Raw genomic sequence first — 21382 nt, forward strand, 5'->3', positions numbered from 1 at the left:
CACAGAAAACTGCTTTTTTGGACATAAAAGGAGACCTCAGAAAGCTCAGCTGGGCTTGGCAGAGCTGTAAGAGCTGGGGATGGCCAGTCCTGGTCTGGTGAATGCTCGGACTAGGGGATGCGAATGAGCTGGGGCTGCTGGGTTGCCCAATGCCTTGAGCCCTTCCAGGGAAGGTGGATGCATACTGCTGTAGCTTGAGTCTCTTAAATCACAGGTAGTTCAGCTTCCTCCCCTCTCCCCTCCTTCCTCCAACCAGTCTTCCAGCAAGCATCTGGAAACTCAGATTTCATGTTGAGACATTAAAAGAGGACTGCAAGAGAAATGATGGGAGGTGCTGAGGGCTCCAGGCGTTGACAAAGGCAGTCAATTTGGTACGGGCTTGACAGGAGGTAGAGTCCTGTGGGCAGACGGAGATGAAAGGGGCTGAGAGCAGACAGCAGAGGCTGCTTGGAAGCTAAAAGGCTGGTAGGGTGGATGCTGGGGCTTTTTGAAATTGTAGTTGATCTCAGAAGAGGAATCGGGTGGGCAGGTGTCTAAACGGCCTGTGAGTAAAGGCATGCTGCCATGGAGCTGTGGGAATGGAGTGAAGGCCCTTGCTCTGCTTTCGGAGCTTTTTCATTCACCCAGGCTATTGCTGCCTGCACTTAACCAGGACCCGGCCTTGAGTTCAGGAGTGACTTAGGCCATAGAGGCTTTTCTGTAGCAGGTCTGCTTCTGTCTTACTCCTATTTCAACAAGAGGGTTGAGTCGTTCACCCTTCTGGGTCTACCCAGGGTTGAAACATCTGGCTGTTCTCATGCTTGTTCTCTGCTGGTGGCTCTGCCAAACAAGTGCCCAGCAGCCGCTGGTGCCAGCATGTGTTGCACAGACACCAAAGTTCCCAGTGTGGCTCCGTGGTGCTGGATGTTTTCGGGGCACTTCTCTGCGGTACCTTGTGCTCATACGGTATATATATGGCCTTGTACATGCTTCCTAAGGCCGGGGAGCTGGTGGAGAAGATCAGTGAAGGCTGGAGATAAACTTTCCAGACTGGAAGCATCGTCACAGTGTAGCACCTCGTAGCAAATTTAGGAAGATGAGCATTTGGCCTGGAGTTTGCTGGTGTTGCCCCCCAACAATAATCCAGAAAGCTTTAGCCACCTGATAATAGCACTCTGTTAATGCATGTGTAGAAATTCATTGGCTGATGATGCATTTTTGACCCAAGATCTTTCCCTTTTGCCCTCAAATCATAGGTGGAACTCTTAGGCACTTTCCACCCGGAGGGTTGAATTGCAGATCCCAAAGTTGTGTGGCTCTTACCTCTCTGTTCATCCTAGTGCTGTTCATGTGGGCATGGCTGCTATAAAGGGCCAAGTTAAATGTAGAAATGATTAAGGCTGTAAGATAGTAGTGTGCCAGCATCTGCGTTGCATACCGCTGTTAATCCCAAGAGCCCGAAAGGAACATGAAGACTCAAGCCACAGTGCAGGAGATCTGCTTGGGTAAACAGATGCGCGCTCAGAAAGAATTTAACGTGCTTAAATACCTGGCACTTTCAAAGTAAGCAATCTTCCAGGAATTAATCTGTAATGAAGTTTCTACCCTCACTTCTGTCGGAATCATAACAGAGCACAATTTACCTGTTTAAAAGCAAATGCAGCCATTGTAAAGTGTGTGAAATATTTCAATGCATAAATGTTTTATTTTTCCATTTTCTCTTTCCTCAGGAACTGGCAAACTCTGTCTACTTGGTTATGGAGGTATGTGTCTTTTTTTTTTTTTAAACTTGGTTTAAACAGACCAGCTTGTTACAGAAGTAGTGCTTTCTGCTTGCAGTCTCTCTCACCTGTGATGTTTTTGCCAATCTAATCTGCAGCTGGGTGCCTTTGGGGACTGGAGCTGTGTGGGTGAAGATAGCAGCCAGGGCGATTTTTCATATTGCTGCTGTCAGAAGGTCATGCTGGCACAGGTTTAATCAGTCAGATGTCTTACCTCAAGGGTCAAATGGGTGTTACTGGGTAGTATCTGCTTCAGAGATACATGGAAAGTAAATTTTCTCCACACGGCTTGGCTGCAAAGCTTTCAAAAGTTTTCTTTCCTCTGCAGTCCTCACTCTCAGGTCTTGTTCGCTTTCCCTGATGATATGGAATGAGATGTGGGGAATTTCAGTTTTCAGCTGTGGCTGCTCCCAGCCTTTCCTCAACCAGTTTTCTGGTGGTGTCTCCAGCAGTGACTCTTCTGCTTTGTTCTGGGTTTATCTTTCCCTGATGTGCACGTACAAGGATGTGCACACACACAAGAGCTAGTTAGTGTTGGTGTATCATAATGCAACACAATGTGTAAGGGAAATGGGACAGAACAGGGATATACTGGAATGGGGTTTTCCCTGCCAACTTCTGAATGTGTATTTTGACTCGTGATTGTTTATGTTTAAATACTATGATAAGCCTACCATCCTAGTGAAGTTTACTGTTTTTCTTTTTAATCTTTCATTTCCTGTGCATTTACTGAGCTTTCTGTTCTGTTTGCAGTACTGTAACGGTGGTGACCTGGCAGACTATCTTCACAGTAAGTAGAAAAATATGGAGAATATTCTCTGTATTCAGAAGAAAACACTGACTGTTTTAGCTCATTACACTTACTGGGGTTTGCGGAAGGTCTAAGTAAGCAGATGGTGAATTTTTTTTTTTAATTTCTGCAAAATAAACAGAGTATCACTGCTCCTCTTCTAAGAGGTTCAACCTTGATAATAACTTGAAAACTGAGAACCCATGACAATAAAAGCTAGTCTTGTAGTCTTTCCTATATAGGTCAGTGGTGACTGCTGTCAGTAGTTACGTATTTTAGTTACAACGGCCTTATAGATTAAACATTTTAACACTGCTAGGGATGTGGTTTGTCTTTTTCTTGGTCACTGGAAAAAAGCTATTTATACTTGCAGTTAGTTAGAAGTCTTGCAGTTCTGTAGGATTGGATCAAAATAAGATTCCAACAGTATATTTTGCTTTCTTTAAGTTTTCCTCCAAGGTTGTCCCCACATCTAGAGCAGAACGCGTTTCTTTCTTCAGTGTTTTGAGGGTGACTGTAGTGTAGCCAGTAGTGTTGTGAGGGTGATGAAAACTACTAACTTCAGGATATTTTGAAGAATATTGCTCAGGTATCTGTGACTGTGGTGCCTTGAAGAACCTTTTGGAGAGACTGAAGTGTGTCTTTGCCGTCAAACTGAATGAAATGTGCTTTGCATGTTATCCAGCAGTGTTACTGGGACTCAGGCTTCCATCTCCAAAGCTATTTTTCAGTGCAGCCCCCTGCATGGGTACAGGATCCTGGCCTATGTGAAAATCCCGTTGTACCTGAGCACCTAAGCGGTAGGGGAATAACATGTTTAACAAGTTGCTTAGCTGCAGTCAGACATAGCCCTTATTTTCTGTTGGCCTGACTGTATTTCTTTTTTCTTTAAAGTAGCTTTCTTCTTGTTTTGCATGTTAACTACAAGATTACTAAATGTGAAGAGACAACTTTAATCGCATTTCTTATGTGGCTCTGGGTCATGGTTAAACAAAGTTTGTTCGCATTGTTTAAATTAAAAGCTAGTCAGCTGGATAATACTTCAGGCTCCTTATTTGAGGTACATGATGCCTGGAAATGGCAAAAATTGAAGGATTAAAAGCTAAATTTGCATTTGCCCTACAGCTAGTGTTGGTATCCATAGAATGATTATTTGGTGCTTGATGCTGGTATGTTGCACTCTATTCATACAGGGTAATGAATTATGTTGGTAGACTTTAATTTTTCAGAAGGGATTTAGTACTTGAAGGAAAATGAAGGAATATTCTGCCTTTCATGTGTTTTATTCGTTTAAAATGTGAGTGAGATAGAAGTGACAGGCATTTGTTTTTCAAAACCCAGGTTTAGTGTGCTTTGTCTTAGATAAGTGATGGTGTTTTGCATCCATTGGGTATTGCTGTGTTTCAAACAGGAGCATCTTTGGTGGTGGTGAAATGCTGTTATGAATACCAAGTGAAAATGGTTTTGTATTTGATACCTTCTTTTTCTCCTTGAATGTAAGTGCAAATTTTAATAATGAAATGCTTTTTAAAAATAATCAAACTTGAGTTTTACCCATGTGTAGGCTTTGAAAGCTAAAGTTTTTAGCTTTCATGCACATGAAATGAACCTTCATATTAAAGCACTGGCTATGCACTGTTGACAAAACTGCGTATGTAAATAAGAACACAACTTCTGGCCAAATGATTTATAGAAACATGGGGTTATAGAAAATCTTCCTGTTCATGTACTGCTTCTATGTGTACATTGTCATCTTCTCCCTTCCACCACCCCATCAAAAAAAAGTGAAGCCTGCTGTGAATTAGCTAGGCTATTAATGCAGCTCACTTCCTTGTTTATCAAATGAGACTACTCAGGAAATTAGTGGCTAGTTTGAGAAAGGGATGGTAAATTGTATTTTTCCAAATAAAATTCAGTTGTACCCCAGTTTGATTTGTTTGAGTGCTACCTGGGGTAAGGTTCGATCCTTCTTTGCCTGAGTTAAGGTAATATTGTCAAATTTAGTTCTGTTTTTACCAAAAAAATATTTTACCTTGACAACTGTAAAGAGCAGCTGTTGTGACTGGGAAATTGGTGCTTGCTTTTATTTTAATTCTCACCATCTGTGTGCCTGTTGCCAGTAAAGAAAACCCAGCAGGCACAGATTTCCAGAGGGAGCAGTCCGTAAGGGACTGCAGTAAGAAAGTTATTGCTCCAATCACTGCAGCGGAGATCTGGGTATTCCAGATCCCGGAGCCTAGATACAAGTGTCTGCTTTTGCATCCCGTGGCTTTTTCCATTCCACCATGTTTTCCTTTGGGGTATCTCCTCTCCTGGCTTCTGCAGGTGCTCGGGGGTGCTTTTGACAACAATGATTTTTTTTTTTCCTGAAAGCTCATCTTGGAAAGTTCAGATTTCTTCCAGGGTATTTCACTGGTATGTCAGAGTCTCATCTATATTGAACGGTTATTGTGATGCTTCGGTTACTTTGATAATTGTGTGATGGTATTTAACTGCAACATCTACTTTCCCACTGACTCCTCAGACATTTTTGCTGGTAGTTCCTGTAACACTTACGCAAACTGCGCATGCAAATCCTCTGTTTCTCATTGAACGAGATGCTTGTAAGCTTCCCAATCCATTCTGCCCTCTAATTACAAGCATTAGGCAATATGGTAATTCTGTGTTGAATCCAAAGGCACTCTAATTCTCCTTGTCTTCATAACTGGAAGACGTGCGTATGTGCACATTTCAATGCAATATGAGTGTTGGCTGGGTTACGCTGTTGGTCAGCCCCATCTCTTTGATACAACCCAAGGTTGTGTGTGTTCCACTGAGCGTAACTTCTGTGGTGGTGTTCTTTAATGGTGTGGCATGACTTCCCTTCTGATAGATCTCTGTGGATGTTGCTTTCATTTAACGCCCATCTGAGGGTATGTTTTGAGCTGAGAGTGGCAGATTGCTGCTGTGGGTGGTAGAGCTGTGGGCAGCGTTACAAGTGACTGTCCTCTGAACGGGAATAACTGGAATTCTGTGGCCTTGAATACTCAGGAGGTCAGAGTAGATTGATCTAAAACTTCTTCTTAAATTCTGTGAATTGGCCTTGACACAGGCTGTTACAGACAGTTCATAAGTGCATATTCATGACCTTCCTTAAAGCTGCTTCTTGGAGAGCATTTTATGTCAGAGCGGGGCGTTTCTTGGTTTGACCATGACATGTGCCAGAAGCTGTGATCTTCTAATTCATCCCAAGTAGTGTGGGGACCCCTTTGCAAACAAGAGGTGTAAGGCACTGCTGTGTGACTCTTCACCCTCTACAGCTAGGTAATTAAAGAATATCTATGATAAGACTAGACCTATCTGGAATAAGTCTTCTGACTTGTACAGATTTCAGAGGAGTCTCGCTGGCCACGCTTTGCATGGGTGGAGCTGGGGGAGTTACATGATGGGCCCCAAATAAGTCAGCTTGGGTTTGGATTGGGCACATGTTAAAGAGAAGCTTGTGGCACCTGTGGGTAAGAGGAGAAGCTTTTTTTTCCTAAATAACTTTTCCAAAATGGTGTTGTCATGTAACATCAGTGGGTGGACTCCAGTGCATCTACCCTTGGATCTGCTGACAAGGGCTGTTTACTACAATTTGCCTGGCAAGTTAAACATCTGAGCACAGGCTAACCAGGGCACTCTTTAGGTGGTTTCATCCTTTTCCTATGCCTCACGAGCTACAAGGCACACAGGCCCCACACTGACCCGCAGTAAATATTTGCTCTGATCTACTGACCTGTGTGGCTGCCGTTCCCAAGGCAGTAGGCTGAGTGCCTCGTAACTGAAGTGGAGCCCATGAAAATAAACACAGGGATATTATTACTTCTCAGTAACGGCAAAGTAAGGCTTGTGAAACAGCGTTCTCTGCAAGAACGTGTTGCTGACCACAGACCTCCATGGGGATGCCCAGACTTCAGTGTGGATTTAGTGATTTGCCAGCAGTTTTCTGGTAAAGATGATAGATGTTCCCTTTCTACAAGGACAGAAGTACAAGTTAAAATCCCTGTTTGGGATGTAACAGGGGAGCGAGTTGTTTCATTCTCCATGCTTTATTTTTTTTTTTGGTGGTACCTAAATAGAATGAGTCTTCTGTACTTCTCCCTCCCTCTGCCAATGGGAGCTGCTTTAGAAGGTCTTTTGCAGACCAATATCCTGAAGTTGCTGAAAGTGTCAGTTGTATTTATGTCTCTGTCCTTCAGTTGGAGATTGCTGCTGTCATGCAGTAGACTGATGGGCTGGATACGAGAGATAAAGACTTTCGTTCTTCTGTGTTACAGCCTGTTTGTTAATGGAGGGAGGTAAAAGGGTATGTCCCTACACTCCCCAAGCAGCTGACTGTCCCTTCTCTGTTACTGAGGGCAGTGTCACAATTTCACAGTCCTGCCTTGCTGCAGTACCTGGATTTGTGAGATTTAATGCTGCCAGAGGACCCAACAGACCTCCATCTAATTTTGCTGTGCTGCAACATGGTACCTCTGCTGTGCCATAGCAGTTGCACTGGGAGAATCTGTCTGTGAGCTCAGGACACCAGCTTAGATTCTGCGTGTGTCAGGAAAACAGTACCTTTGCAGGGCTGAGAGCTTTGTACAGACTTCTGTGAAGTGGAAAAGCTTAAATTCTGCAGAAATTAGTAGCTCAGGGGCCCTGTTTTCTCTGGGTGAATGGATTTTTCTGATGTCTGTAGCAATGTTGTTTTCAGTACAAAAAGTAAGAGCCCACATTAGGGAGGCTCTGCTAAGGGATGGTGGCCGCTGCTGTGCTAGTCTTGTAGCCACCCAATTATATAAAGGAGAGGGAACGCCTTAAAGATGTGGCATGCTCTTGGGACTGCAGGTCAGAACAAGGCTCTCGACAGCACAGTTTCTCTGCTAGAGGCAGAGCGTATTTAGCCAGGAGTTTGTAATTGCCTGCTAGCTTAATTTTAACAACTGCCAAGTTTCAGGTCTTGCTTCATGTTTGGGGGAAGATGAGATGGCCTGTCCTTTCCTGGGCCTGAGCTGAGTTGGGCGAAAAACTTTGGAATTCTTGCTTTTTTGTTTAAAGATGATGTTTTAACCATTCCTGAATAGATTTCCTTGAATAGGAATCGCAGAAATATTGCAGAGACCTTTTGTTGGAGAGAAGATTGAGCACAGCTGAGATGCTGGACTTTTAATAGACAGAAAATAGTACAGGACTGAGTACACTGATATATTTCAGCAGGAGGTCTGGGAAAGCCTTGTTAAAGATGAGGCAGTGCTTTTGTGAAGATGCAAGTGGGTTTGGAAGACTTGTATCTGAGCTGCCTTTTATTAGCCTTAAAATCCCTTCACGGAATCTCCCCTTGCTAGAGGAGTCTCTTGCATTCCAGCTGAGTGCCAGTTCATGAGCAAAAAGGCCCAGTGAGGGGAGAGAAACTCTATATACATGTGCACTGGTCTCACGTGTATGACTCCAGGACCAGCTGATAGCCCTGGTGACATTTTAGCTCTGCTTGTGCTGCCTCCTAGAACAGCGAGGTTTGGGAGTGGTGGGAGTTTATTTTCTATTCTAAGTGCTGTTTAACTTATCTGTGTCCCTTGCTGTTTCCCATGCATGTATTTTAAAAGTTAGATTTTAATTTCCTGTGTTGTGTTAAAGCTGTATGCAACCTCATCTGTGTTTTTGTAAGGATTCCTCCCTTCTAACTGACTAGGTAGAGTAGCATTTTGAAGCTCTTGCCAGCTTGTTTTAATGTCCTACTAGAGAACAGCTGCAAAAACACTAATGAATTCCCAAGTAATTTACAGGGACCTTTTACAAAAGACATTATTTCATTCAAGTGGAATGGCGCTTGCTTTAAGCCTGACTTGCTCAGGCCAACCAGCGCTGTTGGTCCTGGGGTTTGTTTAGCAGGCTGCTCCCAGCTTTGGCAAGAGTTTCATACATATAGCTCTTAAAATAACGAGAGCTAATGTCGCATCACTCTGATTAGAAGAGCCAGTTGAACATTATTTTAATCCCTTCAGTGTTTATTTTCACACCACTGTTCTTGGGAAGTCTGTATCTTGGGAGAGTGCAGTTCAGAGCTTCCATATTTGCAGATTTTGATTACTAATTTTTTTTTTTTTTAAAAAAAAGTCGCTTATAAAAGCGTTCTGAGATGGTCTTCCTGCTCTTTCCTACCTACGGATGCAAGATAGAGGATGTCAGATAGCAGTTTGCAGTGGCCATCTGGTAGGGGTATGATGTTAGGTATTGGGCTGTGGTTCACCCTAACACTGAGTTTGGGGTTAGAGTGATGGTTTGGTCTAGTGGGTGTTGATGCACAAGAGCTGGGTCTGGACTTGGACTCTGTAACCCTGAAGTTACAGATCCCTGCTGGTCATGTACCATAACTCACTCTGAACCTACTGAGCCTTAATGATTCCTGCAGATGTGAAGCCTAATCCTAACTGCCTTTCCTCTTAGCTTCAGGTTTACACGTAGTCTGTGTGATAAAATTCTGAATTTATTGACCATAGCTCAAAGGTAGTGACCACAGGCCCTGCTTAGTGCATGCCTGTAGCTGGCCGGCAGCTTTTGCTGAGGAAAGCTCTAAACCTCACCAAATGTCACTTTTTGGACCCAGTTGATTACCCAGATTTAGCTCCCGCCACTAGTCTGAGCTCACTGTGAGAGGCTCGGGACTGAGAACAGCCCTGACCACAGAATAAGCTGGGAATAAAAAATGCTCTCTCTTGTTGCCTGTAGGAATCATCCAGAAATAGCATGTGTAGAAAAAACACCATACGTGGAAGTAAAAATGCCAAATTATGGCTAATTGCTGTGGACAGTCTGCCCTCTGGGCTCTTCAGAGAACTGGCATTGTAATTTTTTCATCTGTGGTTATTTTTTCCTCCTCCCTAGCTATGCGGACACTCAGTGAAGACACCATCAGGCTCTTTCTCCAGCAGATAGCAGGTGCCATGAAAATGCTGCACAGCAAAGGCATCATCCATCGAGACCTGAAACCACAGAATATCCTCCTTTCCTACGCAGGAGGCAGGAAATCAAATCCCAACAACATTCGCATAAAGATCGGTAAGACCCCGCTACAGATGTCTCCATGAGAGCTCTTGGGAGTTTGGTGATGGATATGTGGCAGGCCTCAGTCCTCCTTTGGGGAACTGTCTAGAGGGAGGAAAATTGCTGCACTTCTTAAAATGCCCTCATGTTTTTCATCTTAGTTCCTGTGCTAGACACAACCATTAGTCGGCTCCAAGCAGTAGGAGCAAGAGCTTTCTGCTCTGCCAGGACACAAACCAACCCAGAAGAAATTGGGCAGGCCTTGCTCTACTTCCAAGCTGAACGGTGCCTCCCTTGGTAAAAATAAATACCAGCCTGCCCTAATTGGCTTGTAATCTCCAGGTTTACCAAGAAATGAGCAGCCATTGTGACTTTTGTCTCCAACTTTTAATAGAATTGAGGTAAACGTTGGTGTCTTAAGGCCTGAAACTAGCTGTTCTCCTGGCTGGCCTCAGAGAGCACAGTGGGAGTCAGGCACACCTGAAAGCAGGCATTTCCACAGTCCCGATTAGAGGCAGGCTTCTTGGCTGCATCTTGAAGAAATTAACTTTTTGCACATTAGGCAAGTGGCACAGATAGACCAGTAGTTGGGACAAATGCTCCAGTAATCCAGTTACAGAGCACATGTATTCCCTGCGGCCCCTCAGAAATGAGCGCTGGATGACACTACCCTCAACACTGAGGGTGATATCCATGACTTTGGATTATGTTACAGTTCATGAGCTGAAGCTGACACAAATTAGATAAAATTAAAATGGGGTCCAGTGGAAAAGTTTGAAGCGTTGCTGCCCACTTGGATGAGGTGTTTTTTGTGAAGTGCAGAGTTACCTGAAGGTGTCTGTGACTGCCAGTCACTTCTGCAGGAGGGCCGTGGGCATGGCTGCTCTTGATGTGATGTACCCTGTAACCCCTCCATTCTGCTTCCCTGAGAAGTACATGGTCCAGGGAGTAGCTAGCTGTACCAGTTCATTAGTGACAGGTGACAGTGTAAACAGCTGTGTCAATCTTCTAGCTTGAAATATCTGGTAACCTTGAGAGAACCTTTAAGTGTCATATGATTAGATGCTGAGTAACCTGCAAATTCGTCTTGTTATTCCTTGTCCCTGGCTTTTCTAGCCTCCAGGTGAACTATGGCTCAGCTTTCTGTCTTCCTGCTGGGGTTAGCGTTTTTGAAACTCTTCTAAATGAACAGAGCAAGACTGTTATCAGTAGGGCTGGTCTAGAAATGTGGGTGGTGGTGGGCAGTGGTTTCTCCTGGATGCCTGTTACACTGCAGCCTTTTCAATGGAGGGGAACTTTTAGTTCCCTAAATTAAAAGTTGAGGTAGCAGCAGATGAACTAGCTGGTATGAACTGGCATGCTCTCACTGAAGTCAAGAGAGCTTTACCAGCTCCCAGCAGCTGACATTTTGGAGTGCAGGTGAATAGGTACAGCAGGAAGTGACTTAATCTCTGAAAAATGGGCGGGAGTTTGTTCTTCTGAATACTTCTTCTTGTTGTGGCTTGGTTTGTCCTCTTCTAGTGCCTGTAGTGTGCGTTAATAGCTAGCACAAGGATGTTTCTGCTTGAGAAGAGAGCTATCAAAGTCTTATTAAGATGGGGTACTTCACTTGCTGGGAAGATTCACAGGAAGTGAAATGAAAGAGGGAATCAACTGGGGAAGATGCAGGCTCTCTACAACTGGTGTCTGATCCTGACCTACCTCTCTCTCTTTGTAGCTGACTTTGGGTTTGCCCGATACCTGCAGAATAACATGATGGCAGCAACACTGTGTGGTTCACCAATGTACATGGTAAGTGTCTTTTGCCTTCAGGTTTTTCTGTATTGTTCTTGCTTTGCCCTCCAGAAGCAAGGCTTTGTTTTTTGCTAGTCTTTCCCCCAAAGGTGAAATTTTATTTACTTGTCAGAAACCAGCTATTACACAGGGAGACTTCATAAAGTTCTAGCTGCTGGTAATGTTGGACAACAGGTGCCTGTGTTGTCGTCTAACTTTCTGGTGAGCTGTTGATAAATAAAAACAGAACAAAACAGAGTATTGATTGCTGTCTGCTCCCGGAAAGTGCATCGTCCAGAGGGGACTGGGGCCTCTCCGCTGAAGGCATTGGGAAATTAAATCTATTTCCTCTGCTGCCAGCAAAGAAACAGCAATAGAGAGTGAGGGCTCGGGTGATATTTCACACATCTGGCTGTATTTGAGGTGTTGCCTCCTTGGAGAGGAGCCTTAGTAAATCACTGCTTCAGCAGGCCCTTTTGAGACAGAGTGGTTCCACAAGCCTGCTGTCATCTCGGGCTTTGCAGTCATTTTTGCTAAGGCCACAGCATCAGGAACAAGGTCCCTTTTTAACAGCAATTTTGAAAATCTCCAACTGTTTTTAGCTCTTTGGTCTTGCAAAATCCCTTGAGACCTATGGACCTATGCAGGCAGAGATTTTGCCATTTTTGCTAACTTACTCCGAAGTACACTGTGCTGTGCAGCTCAGCAGATGGGTGTAAATGGAGCTCACCTGCTTCTGTTTGCAATTTGTTCTGTGCATTCCCACTTCCTAACCCTCCTCCCACCACTAATTCTTTGACCAAACCAGCTGCTTCCAGAATGACTTCTTAGCTTGTGAAACAGATGTGTTTACAAAAAAACCCAAAACTGATCCCTTTCACTCCCCTTGTACTTTCCATTCTGGGACCAGGATGGGAGGAGGTGATTTTTTATTTGTGCTTGTGGTAGCAGTCAAGATCTGAGTGTCACATCAAGTCAGTGAAATTAAAAATGACAAAACCAGGCCAGAAATAAAAATGTCAAAGCCAGCCATGTAGTAGTTCCTGGGGATGTGGGCGTCTGAGCTCAAAGTAAAAAGATGATGTGGATGAATTTAGGTTTAATTTTTTACAAGTGCCCTGGGGGTAGTAGGCACCTGATTTTGAACATGGTCTAATCCACTCTAAGTTTTTCTTTTTTTTTTTTTTTTTTTTTTGTCTGTACTCTTTGGGCAGAGTTAGGCTGGGCTGTGCCACACAGGGGTAGCGTGTTTGGTAGTCTGTTCCACAGTATTAACTCAAGAAAAACAGGCTTCCTCTCTCTCTCTTTTTTTGAAGCCTCATGTTTATTTGAACTATGCTATATGTGAAGATGATGTAATTTTTTTCTCCTGTGAGAGTTTCCTGAATTGTCTATTTTTAGAGAGACTTTTTCTTTCAGAGTGTTTTGTGAAAGTAAATGAAAACACCCAGCTTATTTTTTGAAAGGGCTGGAGGAACCTAGTGATTGCCTTTTTCTATTTTATTTTTTTATTTTAAACAACTCTGGACATTACAAGGAATCTCAGAATGTTTCATATTGTCCTCTGTTTACTGATGGGTTTGAAGGAAGATGAGGAGGGAGGGTTCAGTTGGGATTTAGGAGTGTTTGAAGTTTTTCCCTACTGCTGTTGTGTGGTAGCCCTGGGAACATCTGCTGGCCAGGCAGACCCTTATTCCCTGCTTTAGCTCGTAGCCCATTGCTGCTCTTTTCATTTTGCTCTTTTAAAAAAGAAAGGTATTTTACCCATACCAGGATGAGCTTTTTGTCTGAACCCTGATATGATCCATGTCATGTGAGACTTGAAACCTCCTTGTGCAGTTCTTGTCCTGTTTCCTTGGCTGTGTTTGGGGTGTCACGCCTGCTTCCCTTAGGGACAGACCGAGCTCCTGTCCACAACTTGTTTGCTGCTATTTTTTTTTTCCATTACATGTGGCCTTTACTCTTCACAGAGCTAGAAAATTGATCCTGTTCCATGCTGGCAGCACTGCGATGAAATCTGTTGTTATAAACATGTGGGATTAGCAAGCCTGCCCTTCTGTCCCTCTTCTGCTACCGCTTCTAAGGCACGCTGCCTCCTGAGCCACGGGGCTTTGTGGACTCACACCATCTCCAGCTTCTGCAACTAGCCTGGGAGGGAGCAACCAAGGGCACAGTGTGATATTAGAAACTAGAGTCTGAGGGACAGAAGGGCTCAAGCTGTTGGACTGAAATGCACAGATCTGTCTTTGAACCCAAACTGTGACCTTGGCAGCAGGAACAGGCTCTGGAGCATAATTAATATACTGCCATCTTAGACTAAATGAGGAAAGTGCCCAAGTGATGCAGATCAGGATGGAGGCTCAAGGTTACCTGTGTGGTGTGAGCCTTTGCTTTTCTTGATCATTTACCTGTTACTTTAGTTTAGAAGACCTGTCTGTGCAATTTCAGTGAGGCTGCTTCTGAGCACAGGTGGATTGAGCAGAAATTGGTACACTGAGAAGGGAAAGTACTGAATTTGCCCAAAGTAGCAAAACAGCTTCTGGTATTTTTTTGTCTGACTGAGTGAAAGTCTCTTAGACAGGGAATTGGCCCTTTCAAGGTAGTGTAGCAGTCTTCGTGGGAGCAAACCTTTCATGGTTACTGGGGAGTCTAGCTCAGGGGTTTTTAAAGCCTAATACTAACTTCTGTTTCTTTCTTGTGCCTGACAAAGAAGGCCCCAAAGCTACTTTTTTTTTTTATAAAACAGATTTCTGTTCTTTCCTCAAAAAGGCACCAGAAGTCATTATGTCTCAACACTACGATGCCAAAGCTGACCTCTGGAGTATAGGAACCATCATTTATCAGTGTTTGACAGGAAAGGCTCCTTTTCAGGTGAGTAGCTTAGAGCTAATGTTTCTGACTTTCTTGCTTTTTTCTTTTTTCCTTTTAATCTGCTTACTCTTAGGCTTCTGTCATCTATAATATTAATTCCCATAGATCCAGCCTCATAAAGGTCTGGCTGTCCAACACCTTGACAATGAGGTGCTTTATATGTTGTAATGCTGGACGTTTTACTAAATGTGACTCTCCTTCTCTGGACTGTGTCTCAGTGAAATGTATTTCCTGATTATAAATCCTTAGGAACGGTCATCTCTTTAGAAGACTACCACAAATCAGTTAAAGCAGAGGGATTTTTCCAGGCCCACACTTAAAAAAATCAGTTTCTATTTACAACTGTACTCAGTGTATAATTTATAATTATAATTCTGTTGGGTATGGAAGGACAATAAGGAAGATTGTAATTGCAAGTTAATGTTTGGGATGATTTGGTGGTAACTGGTGTGTTGCAGCTAAATTGATTTGTTTTTAGAGCAGTTAGGTAGGATCTTATCAAAAGGATCTTATCTGTCATCTCACAGCAATCCCTTCCTGAAATGTTTGTTCATCAAGTCCAAACCCCTCCAAACATAACACAGTCCAGTAAAACTTCACCCTGTAATTTATGCCATAACTTCTGGATGAGCTAGAGCATATCTTTTGTGAAAGGTATTATCTGATTCTAAATTTTTGAATTATGGAGAATTCATCACAGCTTTTATGTAAGTTGCTTCAGGATTATTTTACATATTTTTAAGCTTATATGTAGCTGAAGTTCATCTAGATTCGGTGTATTTTTCTTGTTCCCAGTCGTTTGTGTGCCACACTGCGTATTACTCTTCTGTGTTGAATGAAATCTGCAAGACTCTCCCTTGCAAGCACTATTTTAAAGTACTGTACTTGCCAGATTTTTTTCCTTTCTGTCTTGCAGCATAGCAGAAAGATGGTTGAGTTGCTGATAGCTCTTTGCCTCTCTAATGTGTGAGCTTTGTAGAGCTCATCTCTAATGTATGGGCAAAGACCAAACCTCAAATTTACATACTGATGTGTCAGCTGGTGCCAACTCTTCAGCTTCTTAGATCAGTTAGGGCAAAGGTGAACTGTGGCCCTCTTTTCTCATGTCCTGGTATCTCTTTACCCTGACTCCCTAACAAAAAACCAAAACCAAAATCAACCAACCAGAAGCAAACAACCCAAACAAAACAAAAGTCAGTTGGGGGTGGGGTGGAATTTATGCTCATGTAACAAGGCCAGTTTTACGAACTCTGGGACTTTCTGAGCTTGAGTTCCACAGCTCTTTAGAATTTCACACAAGACCTTGAATGTTTATGCAATTACATCATTGGGAAGGATAAAGTGAATACTGAATGTGTTGCAGGAAAAAGTGGGCAAATACAGAAGTAAAATAATGGTATGTTTTGGTTTTGTCTAGAGCCAAGAACACTTTTCTCCTTCAGGGTAATTTTTCCCTGCTGCTGTAAGGATCTTCCATTCCAGTGCTTTATATTCTGTCCACTAGCTTGCTCTGTATTTAGAGCAAGACTTCATTTCCTTTGCATGTTTCTTTTTTTATAAACACCACTACAAAGTACACAAACTCCTGAATGGCTCCTCTTTACTGGCTGCATCCACTTGTTGTCAGTGTTGGTATCTTTGTTTGAGAGGAGAAAATGACTGTTGGGATAAAAGAAAATAAATATTTATGCATTAAGAAAAAAATGTGGGGTTGAAGAAAGCCAGCTTTGACTCTGCATGCATAGGAGAGCCTTGCACTCGTTCTATCTTGTAACTTGGTGCCTTTTAGTCTCTAAAGGCACCTTGATACTGCACTCATTCAAATGATTTAGTTATCATTTAACATGGTGACTTTATCATTCTTAGCTTAGTAGCTCACACACAACCTTCGGGGATCTGATTTCTTTGAAAGGAATTTGGTGGCTTTTGTCATTGGTCATTGAAGCATGTCACAGAAATGTTCTTCTGAAAACATTTGTTCTTACAGAGAAGATATTTCAGGGGAAATAAAACTGAGTACTAGGCAGCTTCATTCTGCTCTCCAGCCAAGGTTTGGAAAGGGCAGGTGGTCAGAAAGCCATCAGCTCCCTGCCTGTACACGTGTCCTCTGGCTCACACAAAGGTGACAGCAGTCCTGTATGCCTGTGTCTCTCTGCCTGAGGCATGGCAATACCCTGCCTTGTGGTGGGCAAGGAAGGGATATTTCGGTCCCTGCCCAGCAAGTCCTGATCCTTTGTGCTTGCCTAACTGGATGACTTCTCTCTTCCCCATATACATCCAGCATATATTGGATGGGGGATGGGGGTCATTTGTTTCCCTATTTTAATTTTTCCCCACACCCTTTCCTCTTTCAGGGTTTGTATTTTGAAGGAAAATGCCAGGCTCCGTGTGTTACTGCAGTAGCAGCTGTGGATTTGTTTGATCAGGGAGAGAGGAGAGCTCAGCCCAGATGGCTCTCTGTGCACCACTTATTTGTTTTGACCATGTGTGTCACAAATTGCCTTGTCCTGGCTGCGAGTTTCAGGTGAAAGAAGCCTGTCCAGGGCAGATGTTGGAAAGCTAGTTAAAGGTTAACCAGCTTTATTTCTTTGTCGGCGTGACTGTGTTGTAAGAATTTGCTGATGGTCGCTGAGCAGGCAGAAGCTATTGTTTACAGGGCTTTTATGAGGAGAGAGGGATGGTGGACAGAGGTGATGGGAATTCTGTGAATAGCAATGAGTGCTTCTGGGAGGGACATCTACAAATGGGTGGGGAGAAAACAGGCTGGTTCCACACAGTGCCACCAGCAGACCCAGTTGTACAGGGCAGCCAGGAACTGGATTTCTGACATAAACCTCTTCAGGCTAAATCCTAAGCGTGCCTTCCCTCCCAGACTGGCAAGGGCAGCCCCTCACCTCTGCCTAGCTGAGATTCCCATGGGAATCTGGAGCACAGTGGCATGAAACATCTGCATTTGGGTGCCCTGGCTGTTCGCTGCATGACCCAATTAGGCACCTTCATGGGTATGCAAACCAGGAGGATTCCAGCGTTATCTGCAGTGAGGAGGAATGAGCTGCCAAAAAAAAAAATAGGGCTTCGGGGGGCTGGATGGAGAGAAGATCAAATGTGTGGAAAGTCTGAGGCAGCTGTCAATCCAGAAGGTGCTTGTAAATCAAGGCAGAGATGTGTGTATGTGCATGAGTGTGATTTCTAGCTGTCTCAAAGTTGAAATTAACTATAGCTGGGTCACCCAAGGCAACTTCCCAGAGCCATTCCTGTCCCTTCCCTGCCTCACTGCACACAGACAAGAAGCTGCTGATGCTCAGATGTGGACAGTTGGTAGGATGGCTGATGAAGCTGTCTTAAGGAGCTTTTGTATTAAACATGCTCATAAACAAAACAGTGAGACTGTCATAGGGATGAGATTAATGGGGTGCATAATCCCTATAAACAGATTTGCTGAGCACTGTATTAATGTGGAATTGTTAATTTGCCTTGCCTAATAAGTGGTCTGCACTCGCATCTCTTCATTTCTTAGTTGAGGACAGGACTTGAGCAGTGCATTTCCTGCTCTTGCTGACTGGTGCTTGGAGAAGCCTTGAGAGTGTAAGGGTTTTCCTTTGTCCTACCCGAGCTGAAAAGACGGGGACCCAGTGCCCACCACGGGATGATGTGGGCTGAGTAGACAAGTGACAACCAGAAGCAAAACTGGAGACGGATTTACACAAGGTCTAAAATACCTTCCAAAACCAATTTGGTCCTTCACAGATGATGTTTTAAATATGATTAAAGTTAATGGCCTCAGTTTCTTTTTTTTTTTTTTTTTATTGTGGTGTGTGGGAGATTGTTTTGTTGTGTGACTCCTTTAAAGACTGGGCAGCTCGTGGTAAGCAGGCGCACGGCCAAGCTCATGCTCTTTGTGTCGGAGCTGTCTCTGGCAGTGGCACAGGTCCATTTGGACATCAGTTCCTTTCAAGGACCACAAAACTTGGTTGCTGTCTGAGCCTTTGGGTGGATCTTCTCCTGGCTGCTTTGTGGACATGGTGCGCTGTGTCTGTGGGAGAGTGAGCTGGGGAGAGGGAAGTGGCAGGAGAGGTAATGCAAGTTCTGCAGCCTGTTCCGGCAGCTCTGAAGGAGTTAACCTGCCTGCGTATGTTCTCATCCCAGCTAACTGCTAGGCGAAAAATTAATTTCTAAGCCTGGTGTACCAAGTCCACTGCTTTATTTCTGGGTTAATTCTGCCTGCATAAGCGCTAGGATTATGTGTCACTTAGAACAACTGCTATTCTGTGAAATGGCCCTTGAGGAGGATGAGGAAAGGGAGGATTTTATTCCCAGAATTTGAACTCCTGGTTTATTTGTTAGGCAGGCTGCTCTTACGTGCCCAAAGCTGTTCCTCTGGAGATGTTCTCTGTCAATGGGGACAGGTATTCCTGGTGAGGGTAGGTTACTCTGCTGAAGTTGGATGCAGTGATTGACTTGTTGCTGCAGACAGCGAGCTGTTGGCTTTTGGCCCAGAGTTTGTGGGCCTGATCCTGATCTGTTGGGAGTAGAGAAAAAGGTTTGTGGTTTGTTTTGGTTTTTTTTTTTTTCTGGTTGTTGTGCTTTCAGGATCTCCCAGCCACTTAGTTGTGGGAGTCTTAAAATATCAACTGTAAGACTGCACAAGCAGGAGGTATTTGCAGCAGATTTAGAGCTTTTCTCTAGAACTGTAAAGCTAGAAACATCATTACTTATTTCTCCTTTCTTTCTAAAGTATCTGAATCCCCTCTCTGCACCTCCAAATCCCCAGGAATCCCAGAGGAAAGGATTCAAAGAAAAGAACAGATACCACACACCTGCTGTGAAGTGTTGACAGTGCTGTTCACTGAGGGTGTGAATGTCTCTGGAGCTCTTCTGACTGAGTGCTGGGCTTTTGCATCCAGCCTTTGCCCAAGCGTGACAAATCCAGTGCTGAGTGCTTTTGGAAACACCACCCTGCGTGCTCTTCGCGTGCAATTCACTTGCAGGCAGCCAGCACCGAGTGGGATTTGGCAGGGTTACTCTGGATGCCTTTGTTGGCTCAACATATTTCCACTGCTGCTGAGGACAAAGTAACAGGGTGGCAGGACTGGATTTGTCCGATTGTCTTTATATATAGAAAGGACAGACAAGAACAGAGCCAGTTACTCTAATGCAGCTGCTCCATAGTAACATGAGAGGGGGAACAAGCGTGTGAATTGGCCTGCTGGTCCCTCTCCTGGTCTCGGGGAAAACTGAGCTGTCCATTCTGCATCCCTGTTTCTGGCAGATGGATGCTGTCCTACAGGTAGCAGCTGGCTCTGTGCATCTTGAATGATCTAGTTGTTAGGTGCCTGAAATGTGCTTTCTGCTGTTTTTCTTGGGTAGGGTGTATCTGCCTGGAGGGTGGATTTCAAATTAAGTCCTTAGCTTCCTGGAAGGAATTCATATGGCATTTTTAGTGTCTTACAAACACTTCTGCTTTTCTTTTTTTTTCTGCGATTCTCAGAGAAGCACTATTTATTGAAAGAAGAGGTGAGCAAAGTGGCTGAAGATACCACTGCTTTACGAAATGCATGCTAAGGGCAGGAGAGCAGTGAGCATGTTAGTGCAGGTCTGAGAACCTGCTACAAGGAGCAGACCTGTGTGACCCAGTTGATTAATGATGAAGTTACATGAAGATGCAGCTGGTTTTGCCAAATTCATGGTTATCCACAGTTGTCTGTCCTGGGCACTCCCTAAAATGAGCCTATTCCCCAGCAGGCAGCTACCTATATCAGAGCCAGCCTTGAATTGCGGGCTCCTGGGGCCAGCCCTAGTGAGGAAGCATGGTCTGGGTGGGCAGGAGCCTGGCACCCTGGATGCGGTCCTTGCAGAACAAGTGGGAGTTGTACTGAGACAGCAGAACGTGGAGGACCAACATCCCTACAGGGATATCTCTTTCATTTGTACAAAGAGGAGCGGAACTTTATTGAGGATTTTGTTTCTGTCTAAGCTAGTGCTTAGAAACCCTCTCTAATGAACTAGGCTTTGCATGTGTGCTGCTTTTAATATACTCTGTCTTTATTGCCAGGAAAATTTCTGACAAAACAGTGTTTGAAATAGATCAGAGCTTCATTGTATTTGTGAAACAATTGAGTTGTTGCGACAGGAAATGAACAGAGCAAACAGCCAAGGATTGTATCTCTCTGATGCGAGCAAGCACTTCGCTTCCCTGCGGTGGAGTTCTGTTCCTCCTTGTATGTTACCTCTGTCAGGCACATTTCTCATCACGCAGGGCACTGTGGCCAAGCCAGTGTGTACACTTGCCTCCTTAAAGTTTGCCAAATATTAAAAATCTAATTGCAGGGCAAGATCTGCAAGGAGAAGGGTGTAAAATGGAGTATTACTGAACCAAATCAAATTGAGTGGCAGCGATTGGAAATTTCGATGCAGTTTGGCTTCTATGTAACAAGGTGCTTTGCTGAATAACGTTCATTTTAATGGTTTGTGAAGAAAGTATTTTTGCACCTCCTGTTTGGGTCCCTGCTCTGTCTGAACAGCAAAGCATAAGCTATTGCAGAAAGGAGAACCAGGAAATCTTATTTCCTTCTTTTAGGAATGCAGTAACTCTTACTGGTACAAATTGGTAGGAGAGCTGCGAAGCTTGAGTTGCTAAGACTATGCAAGAAATACTGTCCTGGTCAGTACTACAGGAGTCTATTGATATTAGCAGCTTTTGAGACTCTCCCTTTGGTTTCTCTTGAGGTTTTGCGCTGAGCTCTCACAGTTATCCTTAATTTTCATCTTCAGCCAGAGGGAGTAGGTGATGTTGAAACAGTGTCTTATGTGTCTGCTTTTCCAGCCGTGCTGTGTTAGTGGTATTTTGATGGCCATCTGCAGATTGGCTTGTCTGATTTGCTGTTTTAAGCATCTTAATTGACCTTAAATGCTTCTAATTTAGAAATGGAAGTAGGTGGAAGGCTTGAGGGTTTTTTGAGCCTGCCCTGAACATCAGGAGAAGCTGCCTGTTGCCTCCTCATTCACACTTTCCTACACACTCTGCTGCACCAGTAATTGATTGCAGATGAATCTCTCTGATCTTCCTTCCCTATTTATATGTGCCTTCATGTCTGTGTCATGCCAGCCAGCCTGCTCTGCCTTTAATAAAGAGACTGCCTGA

General features: G+C 43.9%; 1 protein-coding gene across 2 annotated transcripts in view; it reads left to right on the forward strand.

Annotated features, from left to right (window-relative positions):
• ULK1 (unc-51 like autophagy activating kinase 1) overlaps positions 1-21382 on the forward strand; it is an 80886-nt gene that overhangs the window by 14434 nt on the left and 45070 nt on the right. For both annotated transcript variants that reach the window (XM_074159327.1, XM_074159326.1), the window contains exons 4-8: positions 1710-1742; positions 2514-2550; positions 9439-9612; positions 11315-11388; positions 14140-14241. In XM_074159327.1, coding sequence (XP_074015428.1) covers positions 1710-1742; positions 2514-2550; positions 9439-9612; positions 11315-11388; positions 14140-14241 — 420 coding nt within the window. The remainder of the gene's footprint in view (positions 1-1709; positions 1743-2513; positions 2551-9438; positions 9613-11314; positions 11389-14139; positions 14242-21382) is intronic.

This window comes from Numenius arquata, chromosome 16 (genome assembly GCF_964106895.1).
Source record: "Numenius arquata chromosome 16, bNumArq3.hap1.1, whole genome shotgun sequence".
NCBI classification, from domain to species: domain Eukaryota; kingdom Metazoa; phylum Chordata; class Aves; order Charadriiformes; family Scolopacidae; genus Numenius; species Numenius arquata.